At 38.5% G+C, this 20,024-nt stretch overlaps 1 protein-coding gene across 6 annotated transcripts in view; it reads left to right on the top strand.

The window, feature by feature from the left end:
- The window catches only part of ABCB1 (ATP binding cassette subfamily B member 1), a 60,937-nt gene that overhangs the window by 20,616 nt on the left and 20,297 nt on the right, over positions 1-20,024 (top strand). For all 6 annotated transcript variants that reach the window (XM_042474208.1, XM_042474205.1, XM_042474207.1 and 3 more), the window contains 11 exons: positions 3,328-3,441; positions 4,762-4,872; positions 6,982-7,107; positions 8,157-8,360; positions 9,623-9,793; positions 11,783-11,944; positions 14,984-15,166; positions 16,307-16,453; positions 17,161-17,265; positions 18,909-18,986; positions 19,578-19,661. In XM_042474208.1, the coding sequence (XP_042330142.1) occupies positions 3,328-3,441; positions 4,762-4,872; positions 6,982-7,107; positions 8,157-8,360; positions 9,623-9,793; positions 11,783-11,944; positions 14,984-15,166; positions 16,307-16,453; positions 17,161-17,265; positions 18,909-18,986; positions 19,578-19,661 (1,485 nt within the window). The remainder of the gene's footprint in view (positions 1-3,327; positions 3,442-4,761; positions 4,873-6,981; positions 7,108-8,156; positions 8,361-9,622; positions 9,794-11,782; positions 11,945-14,983; positions 15,167-16,306; positions 16,454-17,160; positions 17,266-18,908; positions 18,987-19,577; positions 19,662-20,024) is intronic.

Raw genomic sequence — 20,024 nt, 5'->3', positions numbered from 1 at the left:
CAGTTTGAGAGCATGTTAGGAACTGCTTGTTGGTTCTCATGCATCCTTTATATTGCTTTTTTCTATCCCAAGTCTGTGCACTTACTTGATGTTTATTCGCTGGATCCCTGCCTACTTGTCAACAGCTTTCTTGACCTTGCCTGAACTTTCTTCTTCAGTTCCCAACTGTTCAACTGTTCCAAATATGTCCTGGCTTTTCCCCTGACTTGGGCATTTGCTTCCTTTCATTGTGCAGCATAGCATTGTCTAAAAACAGTCACCCTGCCAATTTCCACACTAGGCTGAAGTGAATAGGCAAGTCAAAAGAAGTTGTATATTATGATTTTGGGAGGCTCCCCATATCTCCTCCTGCATTCCTATTGGAATAGTATAAAAGGTTATGAGGGGGTGGGGATGGGAGAACCACACAAGGCTTTCAACCTCCTCCCTCCCTTTTCTAACTTTAATGTTAATGCATCATACCATCTAACATTTTACAGGTGAAGACCAGGAGATGTGTGGCCAAGTAGTATCAGGGTGTGTGCAAGGTGGGAGAACACATAAGCTTGGAGAAGCTGCAGCAGTTTGCTTTTGCCTGAGTCTACAGGGGAGGGCAGGAATTAAGCCCCATCACCTCCTCTCACTGCTGATGAGTTCAGAATAAGTTACTTTTGCACTTGGAACTCAGTTTGCAGCAGTTGAAGTAAAGTGAAGACAAAGGAAGAAAGTGCAAGGGGGAGTGAAAAATCAGAACATTTTTAAAGATTGGGACATTTAGAGAGTATGGTGCATACAAACCTATGTAAAGCTGCATACATAACACATTTAGGGCTTTTTGTTTATTTATTTAATAGATTAGTTGGTTATGGCTTGGTAACCCAAGAAGCAAATGGCTTGCTCCTAGTTGTTTTCACCAGCTGATTAACCTCGATTCAGGCCTATTGGATCATAGGTTCAGCATTTGTGCATAACTACATGAGTGTACTAATGGCTGTCAGATTCATTCCAGAGCCTGACTCTTTGCATAGATTTATATGGTAAAATTTCTGGAATAGGCTGCTTTAAAAGCTGTTGGGTGGCAGGTAATGCCATTAGTTATTGTTTCCTTATTGGTGTTCAGACTGGGGCATTTTAAGTGAAGGTACTTTTAAAATGTGGCTTTATAGTGGGACGTTTCTCGCATCAACAACTAAATATTTGAAGTTTTATACAATTAATTCCAGTGGGATTTAGTACATTGGAATATTCCACTCTTTGCATTTTTTTATAATAAATAAAGTAGTTTCTAGTAGGTGTTGCTGAGTAGTCAGCCGTATTTATTTAAAATACTCATTCCTTGGTACTGCATAAAAAGGAAAGATAGGTGCGAGTAACCCTACTACTTGTAGTATTGTTGCAGTGTAGTTTTTGCATTGTTGCAGTAGCATTTGTTGTAAAATATTGCACATAATGCTCTATTGGTATAAGAGTAAACATGGCTGCTAGTAGGTAGTAAATCACATGCAGCGATTGGGACTTCAGAATAATCACACATTCATTTTATTTAAATGTTTCTGTCCTGCCCTATATCTGAAGATCTCAGGGCTGCCTATAATAAAACCAGTTTGAACAGTTTAAAATAATTTAAAACAATAAAAATAATTTTGGCAGACTAAACATATATTAAATTATAACACTGAAAGCTACTTATACTAGTTAAAATAATTTAAAAGCATAAAGCATTTCAATAAAATAAGTTAGACCTCAAAGACTTCAATAATAAAAAAGCACTCTATTTTGACTTGGCACTAGAATGATGCCAACATTGGAGACAACTGGGCCTCTAAGGGGAGGGCATTCCATAGCCAGACTACCATAGTAGCAAAAGCTGTCTCCTCTATCCTTCCAGTGTATTGCACCCACTGTTTGCAACAGACTTCAATTCTTGGGTGAGAGGGAGAAACACTTCTTCAGGTACTGAGGGTACCAAGCTGTTTGGTGCTTGAGGTCATTAGCACCTTGAATGCTGACTGGAAGCATGTTAGCAATTCCTTTTAAACCAGTATTGTATGTTTTCTGTATGGTGTTCTGGTCACTAATGTAGGGACTTTATCTCATGTGCCTGCAAAAGCATATCAGTTTTGCATCAGTCTTTATTGCACATTATTCCCATTAATGCTTTAGTGCTGCTTTGGTGATCCATGGCTATGCAATCTAATTTCTGCACTGCTGCCATAGTGCCACCTTCTCACTCCTGCATGCCCTCTGCGCCCACCAAAGAAGAAATGAAAGTCTCTCTTCTTAAGGAGGAGACTGTCATTTTTTCTGTGGTTGAGGTGGGGAGGGAGAAAAGAAAAGAAAGTAAAACAACAACAACAACAACACCTGCTTCCCCGGGGCTGGCGGGGCTTCTGGTGCTGCTGCCATGCTGATGCTGCTTGCCCAATGCTGTACCAGAAGCCCCAGAAGCACCGCCGGCCCCAAGGAAGCGGCGGAGGCCCAGCAGCAGCACAGGAGGCCCTGCCAACACTGGGAGGTGTGGAAGGAAAGAGGGAAAGGAAAGGGTTAGGGTTTTTAAAGCAAAACTATTAGCAAAATTGGTAGAATGGCCTAGCAGCTACTTGCCTTTGCAAGTAGCTGCTCTGTCAATCTATCAATTTTGTGATTAGTTTTATTTATTTATTTATTTATTTTAAAAAAGGACCCAAAGTCTGGGTCTGTGTGTGACATCTCTGGGTCGGGGTGGGGGGTGGGGGTGGGGGGTTACTGGCTGCTCCATCTTTCCCAATGGGAACGACAAATATGCCAATGGAAAAAAATTATTCCAAACAGGCCCCCTTTTCATAGTAGGAACGTGCATATGTGTAAATAAAGTTATTTAAAAATAAGGAATATTTATACCACTATTTTGTTTAAAAAGAAGGAGGTGCCATAATTCTTTTTTTTTTTAAATTTAAAGAAAGAAAAATAATTTAAAGCTGATGTTCCTGCATTTTTAGATCTATGAAGAAAAGCAATTACAAGTCTGGTAACTGGAATTCCATTAAACTACTTACAGGGACATCTCAGCAAAATTCAGACTATATTCCAATTATGTGGAATTTGAAGCTACATATATAATTTGTGCCTGTCTTGTAAATGGCAGCATTTCTAATCTTGAGCCTGTGATAATGTGTTCTGAATGAATAGGTTATGGAGAGTGTAGTCTTTCCCTTTCTCTCTGTCTTTGTTATTTGGTTTGATAGATGAATGTTTCTGCTTGTTAAAATTTAGCCACATGAGAGTTACATAATGTGGAAGCTCTTTAGCTCAAATGAATCAATATTCATAAATACCTTTCTCTTTTATTTCAAAAATGTTTCCATTTAGGTCTTCTTTGCTGTCCTAATTGGAGCATTTAGCATTGGGCAGGTGTCTCCAAACTTAGAAGCATTTGCTATTGCCAGAGGAGCTGCTTATGCAATTTTCAATATCATAGACAACGTAAGTCTCCTTTTTAGAGCCATGGCTTGTTATGGAGAGCCAGAAAGTCTGTATAGATTTGTAATCATCCTTTGATGGAATCCAGAGAAGAGTGTGAGTAGCTCTACATGTTTAGAGATAGTTCCTGATGCCATATGGCAAGCTACATCAGAAGGAAAGAAAAATTTTTAAATTAGCATTGGGAGGTGTGTTGTTCAAAGAAAGTAAAAGTAAAAAATCCCACTGGCTGTTCCTGGTGTATGCTTAAAGTACACCTTTGTATCCTAGCCATAGTATATATTGTTAATGGCTTCTCTCTAATTTTCCCTGCCCAGCTGTATAAATCATCAAATGAATAATAAATTATGCTAAAAGCCTAAGTCAATACTAAGTGATGAGGAGGTTGCAGGTCTGTTTTCAACTACTTTGAAATATCAGTCCAATTCATACATGGGGTATTCTGAGAAGTAACATAATATAGAGAGATAAAAGGAAAAAAGACTAGGTCAGCTGTATGAATGAGTGGAAATAATATTTGTTTTGTGTGCCATATATATGAGGAACAGACTAAATTTGACCTTTCATGCATTTTTGCATTTAACACACAGGGAGTGTAGTTGTTAAATTTGCATGTGTATGGGAAGAAGTAATTATTGTGGCTGTAGAGAGATTTAACCCCTGCTGTAGTCATAAGGAAAATCCCTCTTTGGAGCCCAGTATTTAGTTTTGCAATGTAATCGTCTAGCGTGATGGGAGCGATAGAAGCCATGGGTGCTCTGAGACTGTTGCAAAAACAACAGGGCTAAATCTAATTTTCTGTGAGCTGCAGTCTTGATTGCAATTAGGGGGATATATGCCTACTATAATTTAGAAACAACACACATACTAAATTATATGTGTGAGAGGGTTGGTAGGCAGATCTGCTCATTTTAATGCTATCACCAGCCCAATTAGAATTAAACTTCAACAAACTAGAATTAGGTATGTGTGAACAAGTGGATTATAACATTGTTTCCAACCCCCTTTCTGCTTGCTCTTTAAGATGAGGTGTCCAGAGCTATCTACCTAGCTCTCTGAGTAAGAGGCACTGGAGATACAGATCTGAGGGGGCCACAGACAAGGAACAGTGTTACTACATAGTGGTTAAATATGCATTCATCATTGCATAGGTTAGTCTTAATCTCTTCAGATGAAGATCATGGATAGAATGCTGTGTATATGAATATACGGGGTGGGGTGTTGGTGTTGGGGGGTGGTGTGAAATATTCATAGGTCTCTTACTATTTAGGTGTTGTCTAAATATTCAATATTCACTTACAAGGCTTTTTAATTATTATTTAGGAACCTCAGATTGACAGCTTTTCAGAAACTGGCTACAAACCTGACCAACTGAAAGGAAATCTGGATTTCCGAAATGTTTATTTCAATTATCCATCAAGGCCAGATGTCCAGGTATCGTGAACTGAACTAGTATAGATTATTCACAGCCATTTAAGCCTGGGTTTTGTTTGTGAATATTGAAGAAACTTAATATACAGACTGAATTGTGTTTAAAATCTGAAATTTGAGGTCAGTTTATATCCATGATGACAGCTGAAACCCACTAACACTCTGGGAAAAGTTGACAAGTTCAGGTGGGGGAAATTGTTTCAAACCATACCAACAGGGTTGGGAATCATGCAAGCCTGGGAGCTCCCTTTCTCCACCAGGTCATTATCATGGCCGCACCCTACAAAATTGGAGAGCATGGCAGTTGTTGTTCCTCACATTCTCCAGCAATTGTGGTTCTTCATTATAGAAAGGCCCAAGGCTTTTTTTTTTTTAGTGTGTGGGAGGAACATTGGTAGCATTTTTAAAATTTTGGGAGGTCATGGAGCCCACGAAAGGGATCTTAGGGGTAAAACAGCCCATTCTACTTGCTTACACCTGCTATAGAGTTGAATTGCTATACCGTATTTTGCTTGCTATACTGTATTTTACTTGTTGGTCAAAGCAGGTTGAATTGCTATACCATATTTTACTTGCTGGTCAAATTCTATGAGCCCTCATGCTGTGGCATGAGACAGGTTCAGTATAATCCACTTGGAAAAACACATCTTGACCACAAGGCTCCAACTCAAGCAATACAGAGAGATACTACAGGACGTGCTGTTCTAGAGTAACTCTTACCCTGTCCTGATTCCTATGCAGAAGGAGAATGAGGATGGGGAAGTGCAGATGGTTACCTTAGGGTACCAGATCTTGGGGGAGGAATGGCTTGCAGAAAGGACAGAGCTGGATGCAGTCAGCACTTTTCCTCCTAAGCTAACCTGCTTCCATCAAAAGAAGCAGGGGTAGCCAGTGTTGCATACCCTCCAACTGTCCTTATTTAAGAGGGACAGTCCTGATTTATTCCTCTGTCTTAATACTTTTCAGGTGCTTTTAAAATGTTCCAGTTTCTCTATTATTCTCCCTCTTTGTTCTCTTGTCCTCGGTTTACTTCAGCTGCTGTGAACTGAGTTCCAAGTGCAAAAATAGTTTTCACTCAGTTTTCTCAGCAAGAGGGAGAAATCTTGCCCTTCTTGGTAAATTTGGGCAAAAGCAAACTGCTGCAGTCCCTCTTAGCTTGTAGTAGTGTTTCCTATCTTGAAATACTCTGATGTTGTTTGGCCACACATGTCCCCTGTGAAATGTTAGAGGGCATGATGTTGAAGTAAGAGTCAACTACTGCTCAGATGGGCTTCTGTAAATGCAACTGAGGAAGAGGCATTTTACACTTTGGGTCAAGTATCAGAACATCATTCGCTAGCCTTTGGGAAGTTGGCAAGTCCCTCCTTCCTGCAGAAGCCTCTGACCATCTATGACTATTTGGAATCAAGGATACTGATGCAAATGCACCTACACAGGTTGTATGAAATGTTGAAAGCAGAAAGGAGAGGTCTGCACCTCTGAAAGAACAACTAGCCAGGTTCTTTTTCTCCAAACAAAGGTGAGATGGATTTCTATCTGAAACTCCAGATAATGGCTGCCAGTCACACAGTTAATAGTTAACTAGGTGGACAAACCATTTTGTGTCCTAGTGCATGTCTGTGTCATGTTTGGAAAGGGAAGAGTCATAAACATCAGTAGAGGCAGTGATGCAAGAGAACCTAGGATATAAGATCTCATTGTGGTTCTATTCTAGGGTCCCTTTCCTGCTGCATAATCATTGTGCTTTGATACCACTTTAACTGCCATGGCTCTGTCCTATAGATTCATGGGATTTGTAGTTTCATGAGTATTTCAGAATTCTGTCAAGAGAGCTCTGGTTCCTCTCTGAATTACAAATTCCAGGATTCCTTAGGACACAGCCATGACAGTCAAAACAGTGTTGGTGTCACATAGTTATGCAATGTGAAAGGGGCCTAGATTTAGGGAATGTGAGTTGTTGGACCCCAACTGCCATGACCCCCAAATTGGCTTTGTAGCCTAGAGCTACTTGGAGTTGCACTCCAGTCACAAAGGTTGCCCATCTTTGTTCTAAGGGCAATAATTTCACAACAGGATGTATTTTACAGTATTTTGTGTATGTTTCCCTTTCAGGTATTAAAAGGGTTGAATCTGAAGGTTAACAGTGGCCAGACAGTAGCCCTGGTAGGCAGCAGTGGCTGTGGGAAAAGCACAACAGTCCAGCTGATACAGAGATTTTATGATCCCCTGGAAGGCATGGTAAGATACTTGATGCAGTCCAAATTCTTCACAGATCTACTTAGTGAAAGCAGATGTATGAAAAATTGTGTATCCTTTCCCTTCCCTATCTAAAATTTCTCTGAACACTTTCAATTGGACTTGGGGATGAAACAGACTGTACTTTTGCATTGCCGTCTAGGCAGCTTCAGAGTGTCGTTTTGACACTGCACGCTCTGAAATTGTCCAGAAGCCAGCTTCCAGCTGCCCACACATGGGCCAGCTTCTGGTATGGTGGTTACACACCGCAAGCCACCAACACACTGGATAGCTGCTGTGGGGCTGCAGAAGAGCTGCTAAAGGCAGCTTTTCTGCAGCAGAAAAAAGAGCAGTTGAAAACTGCTCTTTTTTCAGCTGGTGCCGCAGCAGGTTGGGGCTGCGGCATGTGGTTGCCATGGCCCCAATCCATCTTCAGGTAGGGCAGCTTAACACTGTCCCATCTGGGTTGTCTATTTCAGCCCTTAGTGATCGTTTTGGACATCTAAGAACGAAATGCCCTATCTTTTTTTTTAAAAAAAACCAAACAAACCCCGATTTTTCCTAATAAAATAAATCTGAAAATAATAAAATACACAAAGCCCAATTAAAGAGTTTAAAAGAACAAAATCGATTTCACAGAAAAAACACGAAGAGCTTAAAAACAAGAAGCCAGAATTTCACCCCATACTAAAAGCTGAGTAAAATGAAAAAGTATAAGTAGCTCGCTTAAAATTTTGGGAATTCCAAGCCTGGCCTGGACCTTAAAATAGAGGACCCCTGCAAATAGCAATCCCCATGTTCTGTTTTCTCTGACAACCCTTCAAACAGAGGTCTGAACTACGTCAAATTGAACACATGGCATCCCAGTCTCACCTCCTCTCCCTAGCATTTCCACCTAAATATTCTCTTCACTTCTGTTCAATTTATAAACGGTTTACTACACTTATAGCAATCTTTTGACTCTACTTATATTTTCCTGTTCTGATACTTGGCCAATATTTACTATTATCAGTAACCTGAAATATCTTTTTGTGACTTTTGTTCCATTCTAGGTTACCATTGATGGACAGGATATTAAGACTCTAAATTTGAGGTATCTTAGGGAAATTATAGGTGTGGTGAACCAAGAACCTGTGCTGTTTGCTACCACCATTGCAGAAAATATTCGATATGGCCGTGAAGATGTCACCATGGAAGAGATGGAAAAAGCTGTCAAAGAAGCTAATGCCTATGACTTCATCATGAAATTGCCCAATGTGAGAAATCAAGAAATCCATTTGTTCTTTCTTATTCTAAAGTGTTTAGATCCAGTTATCATCATCCCTTACTGTTGACTACGACTGATAGAATATTATGCCGTTCAACACCTTCTGGATAGCTGTAGTTGTCCATATATTTTCTAAAGCTTTGATTAACAAACTAAGGTTGAGATAAATCATGCATAAATAAACATTGTAAATGCAGCTTTCCCCATGCTTTAGTCATATTGGCTAGGGATAATTGTAGTTGTAGTCCACATCTAGAAAGCACCAGATTCAAGCAAGCTGACCTACACTGTTTCCAATATCTAGGATAAAGTTGGACAGAGTTCTGGAACCTGGGTAGAGATGAGATATATGACAGAGGAGGGTCATAGAGAAGAGTGTAAATCAGTGCCCACAACTTGTTGCTCCTTAACATCTGTCTTCTAGGTCTTAAGTGTTAAGTAAATGGTAGATATTGATTAGCCCTTTCTACATAATCTCAAATGGATTTATCTTGTGCTGTTTTTCCACTGCATTAGTTCTAGGTATTTCCCAAACCTTGTTAGCATAAAAGGGGTGAGAAATTCTATGTTCAAAACCTACAAAACTGTTGTAGTTCATGAAAAATAACTGTTGAAGGTTAAAATAGAGTCCTATATATTTACCCTTAAGGTAAACTCACATAAATACACGTGTACATCAAATGTGTTAGAAATAACAGTGCTTAAGAGCTACCTATTAGTGGAGAAGTCATTTATTTTGACTTTCTTGTGGGAGTCGGCCTTGAGGTCTATTGTTACACTTAGTTATTATTTCTTTAAAGAAAATATTTATTAAAGAAATAATAATAAAGTAGAAACAGACCTCAAAGCCAATGTACACAGGAGGTAAAAGTAAATTAGTTCAGATATTCTTACAGTGGGAAGACAATGTGTTTTCCGAAGGGCCTGGGGTGTGGTGCAAGTATTTTTCCAGCCACTGAGTACAGAAGATAATTGCCATAAGGGAGAAAAAAGCCCCACAATATCCATATCATTATTTATTGTTGGTACTGTATATTTAATACATTTGTTACCTGCCCGTCAGGCGTACTTACACTTTGGCACACAATGTAGGGTGTTTATACAGTCATGCTATCAATCATACTCTCCTGCTCCAGCATTCCATCCTGGAGGTTATCTCCCATTGAAGGACAGTGTAACATACAAAGCTACTTTCATTAAGTTATATGATGAAAAATAAATGAAAGAAAAAAAATATTTTCTGTCTTGCAGAAGTATGAAACTGTGGTTGGAGAGAGGGGAGCACAGCTAAGTGGAGGACAAAAGCAAAGGATAGCAATTGCCCGAGCTCTTGTTCGGAATCCCAAGATTCTCTTGCTGGATGAGGCAACGTCAGCATTGGATACTGAAAGTGAAGCGGTTGTTCAATCAGCATTGGACAAGGTCTGCCATGGTAGAAAAACCCATCATCGGCCTTGGCTCATGCTAGTGCCCTTCTAGCTGGGAATGATAGTAGTCCAGCCTTGATTCTGAGTCCCTCTGCCCCCCTGTGTACTTCCCTTTCCCACAAACATCCCACCTGCTTTCTTTACTGTTCCCTTGGAATCTAAAAATGTATTCCTCACTCACTTTAGGAGTAGGTGATAAAGTATATAAATGATGAAGCAAAGGAAAACAATGCCAAAGAACTTTAAAAATTCTGGCAGACATAACTGAGACTATTGGGGATTAATGCTTCTTTTAGGTTCTCCTATGACAGACTAGGCTTTTGCCGTTGCCACTCTACTCAGAGAAGGAGATGGTTCATTTTTTCTTTTGAACAGTATAGTACTTACATTGACCTGTACATAAGTCAATCCAGATTTTTTTAGTCCATTCCCCCCTAAAATTTCTAGACTTATGCATGAATATATACAGTATGTATTGCACTGAAGATGAATGGTCATCCAGTCCAGGGCAGACACACTATAAAAAGCCTACATACAGATCCCTTCAGATATTCCAAAACAGACAACACTAGCCTTTGGAACTAATTTGTAAAAACCAAACCCTGATTTCCTTTGAGGGCTGGAGGGTAAAAATGGATTGCAACACCTGCTCTGGATGGTAAAACATGTGAAGTAGAAGAAGGGAAGAGGAGGTAATAAATCTGACTGGGTCAATTAGTTATTGTGCCAGGTTTGCTCTGGAATTCTTCCAGTAGTGGGATTTTAACACAAATTAAAGGTTTATTAACATGATAGAAAGTTGCCAAAAAGAGTTTAGCACGAAACTAATGAATGTGAAATATGGCTGTGTGTTTTTAAAGACTGTGATTTTATTGCCTTCCTTTTATCTCCAGTTCTACTAAAAGAGGCCCAAGGAGGGTTTCTGAACAAATAGGCCTAAAGTAGTTTTTTTTTAAATGAGAGGCAGTGTGGTGTAGTTGTTTGAGTGTTGGACTAAGACTCTCAAGATCAGGGTTTGATTCCTTGATTGAGCATAAAAACCCACTGGATGACCTTGGACAAGTCACACACTCTCAACCTCAGAGGATGGCAATGGCAAGCCCCCACTGAAGAAACTTTATTGGAAAACCCTATGATAGGTTTGCATTAGGGTCACCATAAGTCAAATATGACTTGGAGGTAGATAACAATAACAACAACAACACCAGAACACAATTGTGTTTTTATAGAACACAATTCTTGGAATCCTCAATCTATTATGGAGGGAAAACAAGTAACATTCACAAGGTCTGGTTCAATGTACTACAGGACAATATTGAATTCCAATGCAGGAGGTCTACTCTAAGTTCAACTATGTCATTCTCTGAATGTTATTGGGCAAATCATTAACTCCATCCTTAATGGAGAATCATAAAAGGAATCATAAAAATGAATTCAAAGAGGTTACAGCACAATCTTGCACTTTGTCAGTGCAATCATAGGCATACCTATGTACTCTGAAATCTCAGATCGGTGAATTTGGGATTATAGCCCAAACCTTTTACACCTGAGCAGAAAACTGGTGAACCTGTAGTCACCTTGTACTGAGTGCCTTAATTTGTGGTATTCGCTGTCCAAGATAAGAATTTCAGTGCATCGTGGAATATTTAAAATGTCCCATATTCACAGGAGTACTTGTAGGTCCAAACTCATGGGTATTCCATAGCACCCGAAAATGAGAACCAGAAAAGGCATGTTCACATGAGGTGGAAGTGTGTCTGGAATTGCTGTCATCTCTTCCCCACCACCACCCAACGTACGTGTGTGTGTGTGTGTGTGTGTGTGTGTGTGTGTTGGGTGACTGAAACTTTGGAGACATTATTTACAACTCTTCAGGACATAGAATGTCTTCTGTGTGGATTCTGCAACAAGAGGTTACCCTGGGAGATTAAGATGTCTGGTTAGCCCGGATGAGGGTTGATTGCATTTGTATGTGTCTTTTCAGGCAAGGGAAGGTCGTACAACAATTGTGATAGCCCATCGCTTGTCTACAGTCCGAAATGCAGATGTGATAGCTGCTTTTGAAGATGGTGTCATCACAGAGCAAGGATCTCATAATGAACTTATGAAAAGGAAAGGAGTTTATTTCAAATTGGTTAATATGCAGGTATAATGTTTGTATATTCCTTCTTTCACTCTTTGAGACTGCAGATTCTCTTTTATTCAGGCTTTGTGTCCACTATGAATGTTTTATTTATCTAGTTACATTATATTCCATCTTTCTTCCAATGAGCTCAAGGAATCAGAAAGGGTTCTTTCTATACTTAAGCTATTTATCCTCACAACAACCCTGTGAGGTAATGTGAAGTTGAAGGCTTTCATAGCCGGCATCCATAGTTTTTTGTGGGTTTTTTGGGCTATGTGGCCATGTTCTAGAAGAGTTTCTTCCTGAGATGCCAGCCACAGATGCTGTGGCGAAACATCAGGAAGAAACTCTTCTAGAACATGGCCACATAGCCCAAAAACCCACAAAAAACTTGGTGAGGTAAGTGTCTCTTTTGTCCTTATCTTAACACAGCTGCTGAATTAGAATCCACAAGTTGCATTGGGAAAGTTCAGCATTTCTATCAACACCTAACCTGTAAACGATTTAATAGAGTTAATAAGCCTGTGGCAGAGGGAGGGGAGAAAAAGTGTGGTTGGGACAGAAAAATAACAGTGGGAACGAGGCCAAAGAGAATTCTGAGTATCTGTACATAGGAATAACAAAGATTTGTTCTCCCAGGACACCTTAAGTAATTACACCAAAGTAATTTGGAGACATTATAGTCACATTTATCTTCTAGGCTTAACTTACTTTGACTTCATGATAAGCAAGCATCTATATTACTCTGCTCCAGGCAATTCCTTCAAGAAGCTTTCCAAGCTAAGTTCTATGTGTATTTATTCAGGAAGAAATTCCATTGAACTCAGTGGGTTTTGCTTCTTGAGTAGGCATGCATAGGATTGCACTTTCTTGTTGATACATGTCTTCAAGTCATTTCTCACTAATGATAACCCTAAGGTGAACTTATCACAGGGTTTTCTTGGCAAGATTTGTTCAGAAGAGGTTTGGCTTTGCCCCTCTGAGGTTGAGAGAGTGTAACTTAGCCATGGGCACCAATGGGTTTCCATGGTGAATCAATCAAACCCTCATCCCCAGTCATAGGACATTATCAGACAAGGGAAATTGGAAGTATAATCCAACGACAATCGGAACGCAATCATGGGGTTTAACGTTATTGCGTGATAGAGTACCACCTGCAATTTCGGGCAATGGAAAGTCAGTCCAAATGCAATCATGGGGTTTCACGTTATTGCGTGAGAGGTGATCACACACAATTTCGGGCAATGGCAAGCTATTTTTGGGCAATGGGAAGTCCGTTCGAACGCAATTCGAATTCACGTAAATTCGCTGAACTAGCGAATTCACGTTAATGCGTTCTGGCCCCACTTTCTTTTCATTCGAAATTAAGAGAAATTCCTCCTGTGTGATAAACTCCCTAGTCTAATGCTCAAGCCACTACACTACACTGGCTCTCTTGCACTATCTACTACATTGCAAAACAAAGAGTTTCATGTCTGAAGGCACACAACAACAACAACAACAACAGCCCCTGTTTCTAATGATGAATGAGTGAGCATCTTGTGGAAAGAAGGATGGCCAAAGGTAAAAGAGGAGAGGGCTCCTGTATGTTTAACTGTCACCTAGAAAAGGAAATTTCCTCAGGCATAGCTTGCTTGCACAAATACTAATGGCCCAGGAAACCTGTTTTCTTTTGCATCTAAACATTATATTTACAACACTTTTTTCCATCTATGCTCGGGCCATTTTGTGACTCTTGAGACTTTATCACATGGGGCTAAAATGTGGAATTTAAACAGGATAAAAGCATCTTTGGCCAGTACATATTGCATGATGCCGTGTCCATTCTGCTGCTGTCCTGCATTCCATTTGTGACTGTTGTGTATCTTTTCATTGACAGGCAAAACCCATAAATAGCTGTAAATGTCACTATTATAACACAGTTGCATGGGTGCGAAAAGCCCTTTTACGTCGATTCCGGCATTACATCAGACACATGGCAGGAGGAAGCCTGATTCTCCTCCTCTCTTCTCCTCCAACCCGCTATTCCAAACCAGACTAACTCCATACATTTTTAAATCTTTATTGTATTTGTGTATTTAAAGCAAAATGGTAAACTAAAATAAAGTTAAAATAATTTTAAATAATTTTTATCATTTTTTGCTGTAATTATTTTTTAAAAATTAAAAACTAAACAAATTAAAAATAAATAAACTAACAGTCCCGGAGTTGCTTCCTTTGGAATATCAAGTGCCAAGGGAGAGGAGGAGGCCCAGGCCCCCTCTTGCCATATGACTGTTGGAACTGCAGCAAAGAGACTTATCTGAGGTTTTCAGAGCAGTGCAGTTGCAAGAAAGAAGAGAGATGTGATAAGAAATGTTTTCAGAGTGGTACAGTCCTATTTCCTTTCATAATGTGATTGTCGTGAGACATCAGTCGAATGTGATAATGTCCTTGGAGGTTTTAATTTCTTAGAGGCTTGGTTGTTCTTTATGTACCATGGTAGTCTAGGAACTTTTCTTTTAAAAAATAAAAGATGCTACCACTAATTTTACAAGTGCAGCTATATATTGGAATCAGCTATGGGATGTGGGGTCATATGGCCCTCCAGATATTGTAGAAATGCAACTTCATTCCTTACCATTGCCTCTACTATTTGGGGTTGCAGGATGTTGCAGTATAACAGCATCTGAAGGGGCATTTAACCATAAGGTAGTTAGTGGTAGAATAATAATGATGATAGTAATAGTAATGGCAGCAACAACTACTACAATTATTATTATTATTATTATTATTATTATTATTATTATTATTTTCTTCCACCAATTTAAAAGTAATAGGTTAAAATTAACTAGGTAGGCCTGCTGCAAGAGATAGGTCCGTAATACTGTTTTAAATTCAGACAGCATGTTTAGCTGTTGAATCTCTCCCAGCAAGTTGTTCCACTGTCTAGGGGGCAGCCCAAGTGGTGCAAATGTCTTGAGTTTTTCTCGTACACACTTCCAAATACAAGACCTAGATCCTTTTACAAGCACTTTTTAAACAATGTGGATATCCAAAATATCTGTTCTCTCTTTTCAGTCTATTGAAACTGAGGTTCATTCGGAGAAGCCTGATGAAAAGGATCCCAGTTTCTCAAAAAAATCACTGGAAGAAGCTTCTAAAAATGCCATCTCAAATGGACTGAGAAGACGTTCAACTCACAGGAGCTTCAAAAATCCAGAAGCACAGGATGAAGACCTTGAAGTCCAAACCATTCAGCCTGTATGTGTTTTGACTTTAGACATCCACATCTCAGTTGACTATCTATTGATTATATTTTGTTTCTACCAGTAGGATCTACAACAAAATATTAGACTGTGATGCATACTCCAGTTCATTTCTCTGATCACTGAGTCGCCCACGCCACCTGAAGTATTCATTCCACACTTCCCTATATCTCAGTAATAGATGGCCACCAAGTACTGTATGCTCAGTTTCCATTAAGCTGTTTTTAGAGTACTCCTCATAATGTTTTCTCCTTTGGCTGTATTGTACATCTGCACAATTTAAGTTTCTCTCAAGCTTGCAGAAATCTCAACTTGTTAATAGCTGGTGCTGCTTTTGTTAGCTAAATAATGGCATTTACAGTCCCTGAATTCTGGAAATGTTTTGTTTACATAGCAGGATGTGGACCCAGGGTCATATATCTCCTTCTTTCTGTTCCAGACTTATAGTTTCACCCCTCCTTCCGTTTACATTAGTTATTACTCTCCCTAATCCTGATCTGTACAAGTTCTGCTATTTCTAATTTCTTTAGTCTGAGGCTCTTGTACTTGAACTTTTTTTGCAATTTGGAAGTTGCTTTTTGGACGATAAGTCCAAGTATCCCCCAGCAATGTCCATGCTGCTAGTTGAGAGTTCTGGGAGTTGTGGTTCAAAAAACAATGTGGTTCAAAAAACAATGTTTCCAGAGATGGAAGGGGAAACCTCTTCATGTGGGTTGCTTGGGCATCCTCGCTCCAGTAGTCAGGAAGTAGACTGAAGGAGTAACTAACTCAGGGAGTAACCCCACACCTCTCTCGGTCTAGTTCCTACCTCTGCTCCAAGGAGGCTATAGGGTGTTATTGTCCTACCCCAGTGTAGTGACCTCTATCTGGATGTGGGATTTTCACACATACTTGGAAGTAAAGTAGAAAGGGAGGATCAAATGCATACTAAATGTTTGATTTATAGTATGTTGTTTAGTCCTCTGATGAAGATATAGTAGACAAGGGCCTGCTTGATAACATACAGATCCTAGGAGTTTTTATGTTGTCATTAGTAAAAAAAATCAAGAACACCTAATTATGCAAACGATCAGTAGACTGGAAGGCAGAAAAGAGCACAGTAGATTTCATGAAAAGTTGTTTTTTTCTGTTCCAGGATGGAAATTTGCCCCCTGTTTCATTTCTGAAGATTATGAAGCTTAATATATCTGAATGGCCTTACTTTTTAGTGGGAACATGTGCTGCAATTGTCAATGGAGCTTTGCAGCCTGCATTTTCAATCATTTTCTCAGAAATCATAGGGGTAAGTATACAGTTCGTTATGTCTTTGATATCCATTCCAAATCTACATTTAAATGTAGAATATTTCAAGCCTGATAAGAGAGAACTTTGTAGTAAAAAGCAGAAAATAGAAAAAAAACCTTTCTATAGCATCATTTCCAGGCTGAATGCTTAATATTTTCAAGAGACACAGGCCTCACTGGTTGTTCTTATGCACTTTATGTCAACACATTGGGATTCATATTCCTGTGAGATTGCCGATTCAGGGTCATCCCAGTTTTGCAGGGTAAAACCTGATGATGATGGCCATATAAATTATTGCTCATTTCATACTGGACATATTATGCTGAAGGGAATGAAGTTCACTAAAACTAAATAAGAAAGAAGTCTTCACATGCTTATTGATGGTTATATTTTATTCTAAAAAGGTTTTTGATATAACATAAATGAATATAAACATATTATTTATAAACATAAACATAAAATTATGTTCATTTCTAGTGTAGCCCATGAAGAAAGTCACTCAGTAATAGGGAGCCCAAAATGTTTTGGGATTTTTACAAAACAGAATAATAAATACCTTTTTCTAGAATAAAATATAACCATCAATAAGCACAGGAAGACTTGTTTCTTCTTATGCTTCTGGATCGTGCTTTCCAGTACTGGTTTGTGATTTTGCCACTAAAACTCAGATGAAAACATTATTTAACATGGACTACCTTCTTATAGATTTTTGCATTACAAGATCCAAACGAGACAAGACAAAAGAGCAATTTGTATTCATTGCTCTTCTTAGGACTCGGAGTCGTTTCCTTTGTAACATTTTTTCTTCAGGTAAGCTTTTTTGCTTTGTTCTTATGATATGTGGATAAATTATGAAAGTGGAATTCAAGATATAAAGAATAACTCATTTTCTTTTGCTTTGGCAACAACAAAAATCACTTTTAACTCACTTTTAACCAAGTGAGTTATTAAGATGGCCCAGGATAATGCTTTTAATTCTAAAAATTATGATGGCCCAGGATAATGCTTTTAATTCTAAAAATTATGTAGTTTTCTTGCCATGCTTTATATGAGAACAGTATCAGACACGTTTTAATTTTATAGATTTATGTTTACAATACATTTGAAAAAGAGAATATGCTGAATGTTCTGTTGTTGAAATTGTGTTATGAAGGTGTACATTAAATCAGTAAGGTAAACTAATTTGTATTTAGCAGCACCTTGGGTGTGTTTAGAAAAGGGCATCTATTATTTACTGATCAAATCTATATTTTTTTAACAGCATACTCTGTTATATCAGCCTTGAATTTACTTCCTTGACAGATTCACTACATGTAGTCTACTAGAATTGACAGACTAACCCTTTTTTCTTGAATAGAGAAAATTTATACTGAAAGCCGAATAGCACCCATACATTTGTACCATAATTTCAGCTGAAGCAGTTTATGCTTTTGATTAATTAATGTTTCTAATATTAGGGGAATCTCAGAAGCACTTAGGGCTGCAGGGCCAAATCTGGATTGCAGCAAATGTTTCAGGTGTAAATACTGTAATTTAGCTGATAGAGGTAAATTAAACTGCTCTTGCTGAATTGAGAAGGACAGAAATTCATTGTCAATACCACATACTAGATTTATGGTGACAATATTATCTGCTTACATCTTCCATAAAAATATTTTCTTACAAAGTCTTCAAATCTGGATTCTCCCATAAGATCAATTTAGCCTGAACATATGGGTCAGACTCTAATTGGTGAGACAATATTTGTTAAAGAGTTCTAACATCTGAAATTGTTTACAAGATACTGTCTCTTTTATATAAAACAAGAGCCAAGAGCTGTCCATTTAAATGAAGGTTCCAGTGATGAAGATTCAAGGGCTGACCATAGTGGATTACTCACATTATATTAACAATGTCAAAAATAAATGCAAGATAACAAGTATGCCTCATGGTATATAAGAAGATCTGGAAGGCCCTCTTTAACTGGTGTTTGCAGCCTTTCCATTGAAAGTCTAGGAGGAGATACCCCCCCCCCCAATTTTCTAAACAGCATGCTTAATTTTTAAAAATACTTACCAGGTGCGAAGAGAGGAATAATATTTGTTTTAATGATATTTACTTTACCCCACAGATTCAGCTTTAAGTCCACCCATCTCTAAACCCTTTGCAATATATTTTAACTTACCTATGTTGTTTATTAACCTAAGATTATTAAATTGTTACTAAGAATAATAAGTAATCAAATTTGGGCAATTTCAAAACTGTCATGTTTTAAATACAGAAGGTTTCAGAAAAGAGAGAGAATTAAACATGAAATCTATTGTTCTCCTGATAGGACACATATATTTATTTTTCTCCAGTGCCTTTTTCCTCTCTCATTTCAGACAGACAATGAAGAGGGCCTGGCTTTTGTTGTTCTATTTTGCTTCTGAACTTACTGAAATTATGCAGAAATGCTTTTTTCTTTCTGGCAGGGTTTCACTTTTGGCAAAGCTGGAGAGGTCCTTACAATGAAGCTTCGTTACATGGGATTCAAAGCAATGCTTAGACAGGTATGAGGACAAGGCTGGTTGACTTGCTTGTGTTCTTTTTCATCCCCTGCTAATCCAGTGGATAGGCGGCAATATTAAGTGGTGCATATTTCACAAAACATACTGTAAACAGTATGCTACAGCTTGCATTTTTTAAAAAAATCCTTGCATATATGTATTTTTAAAAAATGAATTCCTCTATTATCGGGGGGGGGGGGGTCTTTCTTTTTTTCTTAATCCACCCTGATGCAACATGGCAAATCAATCTTCAAAGTGTCAAAAGTAATAATAGATAATATGGTGTCTAGATCTTAGTGTCAAGTCTAAAGTAGGTGTTTGAATCCCAGTCTACATATTTGGAAACCTGGGATGTCAGAATTCACAACATATGATGTTTCCAAACTGTTGTTTGCTTAGGTCCAGACAAAGTCCTGTTCACTTTATTGTCACTCTAGTTGTGGATGTTGGAGCAGAGTGTTACAATTGCCATGTTAGTGAATACACACTGGATAAAACCCTTGAGTGCATTTCTTGTTTGTCTGATTTGTTTCATCTGCCCTTTGCTTTGAGCTCAATAATTTTTTGTATTTTAAAAATTATTATTTTTTCCAGGATATTGGTTGGTTTGATGACCCTAAAAACAGTACTGGAGCCTTGACTACTCGTCTTGCTCATGATGCTTCTGAAGTAAAAGGGGTAAGTAATATAAATTACCATCCTCTTACTATTTCTACTTGTGTAAATTGTTCTCCAGGGCAGCAGACATATTTAAACTACATGGTTGATACTGAGTGGTAATGGGAAACAATTACCAGTGTTAGATAGGTGGAGAATCTCCCTGTTTAGTGAATGTTTCTGCATTGTCTATTAGGGCTGGACTGTAGCTCAGTGATACAGTGCCTGCTTTTTGATTCTTATCCCTGGAAAGTCCATATGAAACTAGGCTGCATTCACACTGCAGAATTAATCCAGCTTGACAGTACTTTAACTGCCATGGCTGAATTTTATGGAATTCTAAGAACTAAAATTTTGTGAGACATTTAGCCTTCTCTGTCAGAA

Source organism: Sceloporus undulatus, chromosome 6 (assembly GCF_019175285.1).
Source record: "Sceloporus undulatus isolate JIND9_A2432 ecotype Alabama chromosome 6, SceUnd_v1.1, whole genome shotgun sequence".
Taxonomy (NCBI): domain Eukaryota; kingdom Metazoa; phylum Chordata; class Lepidosauria; order Squamata; family Phrynosomatidae; genus Sceloporus; species Sceloporus undulatus.
Note: the sequence above shows the minus strand (reverse complement) of the source record. Positions and strands in the feature narration are given on the sequence as shown.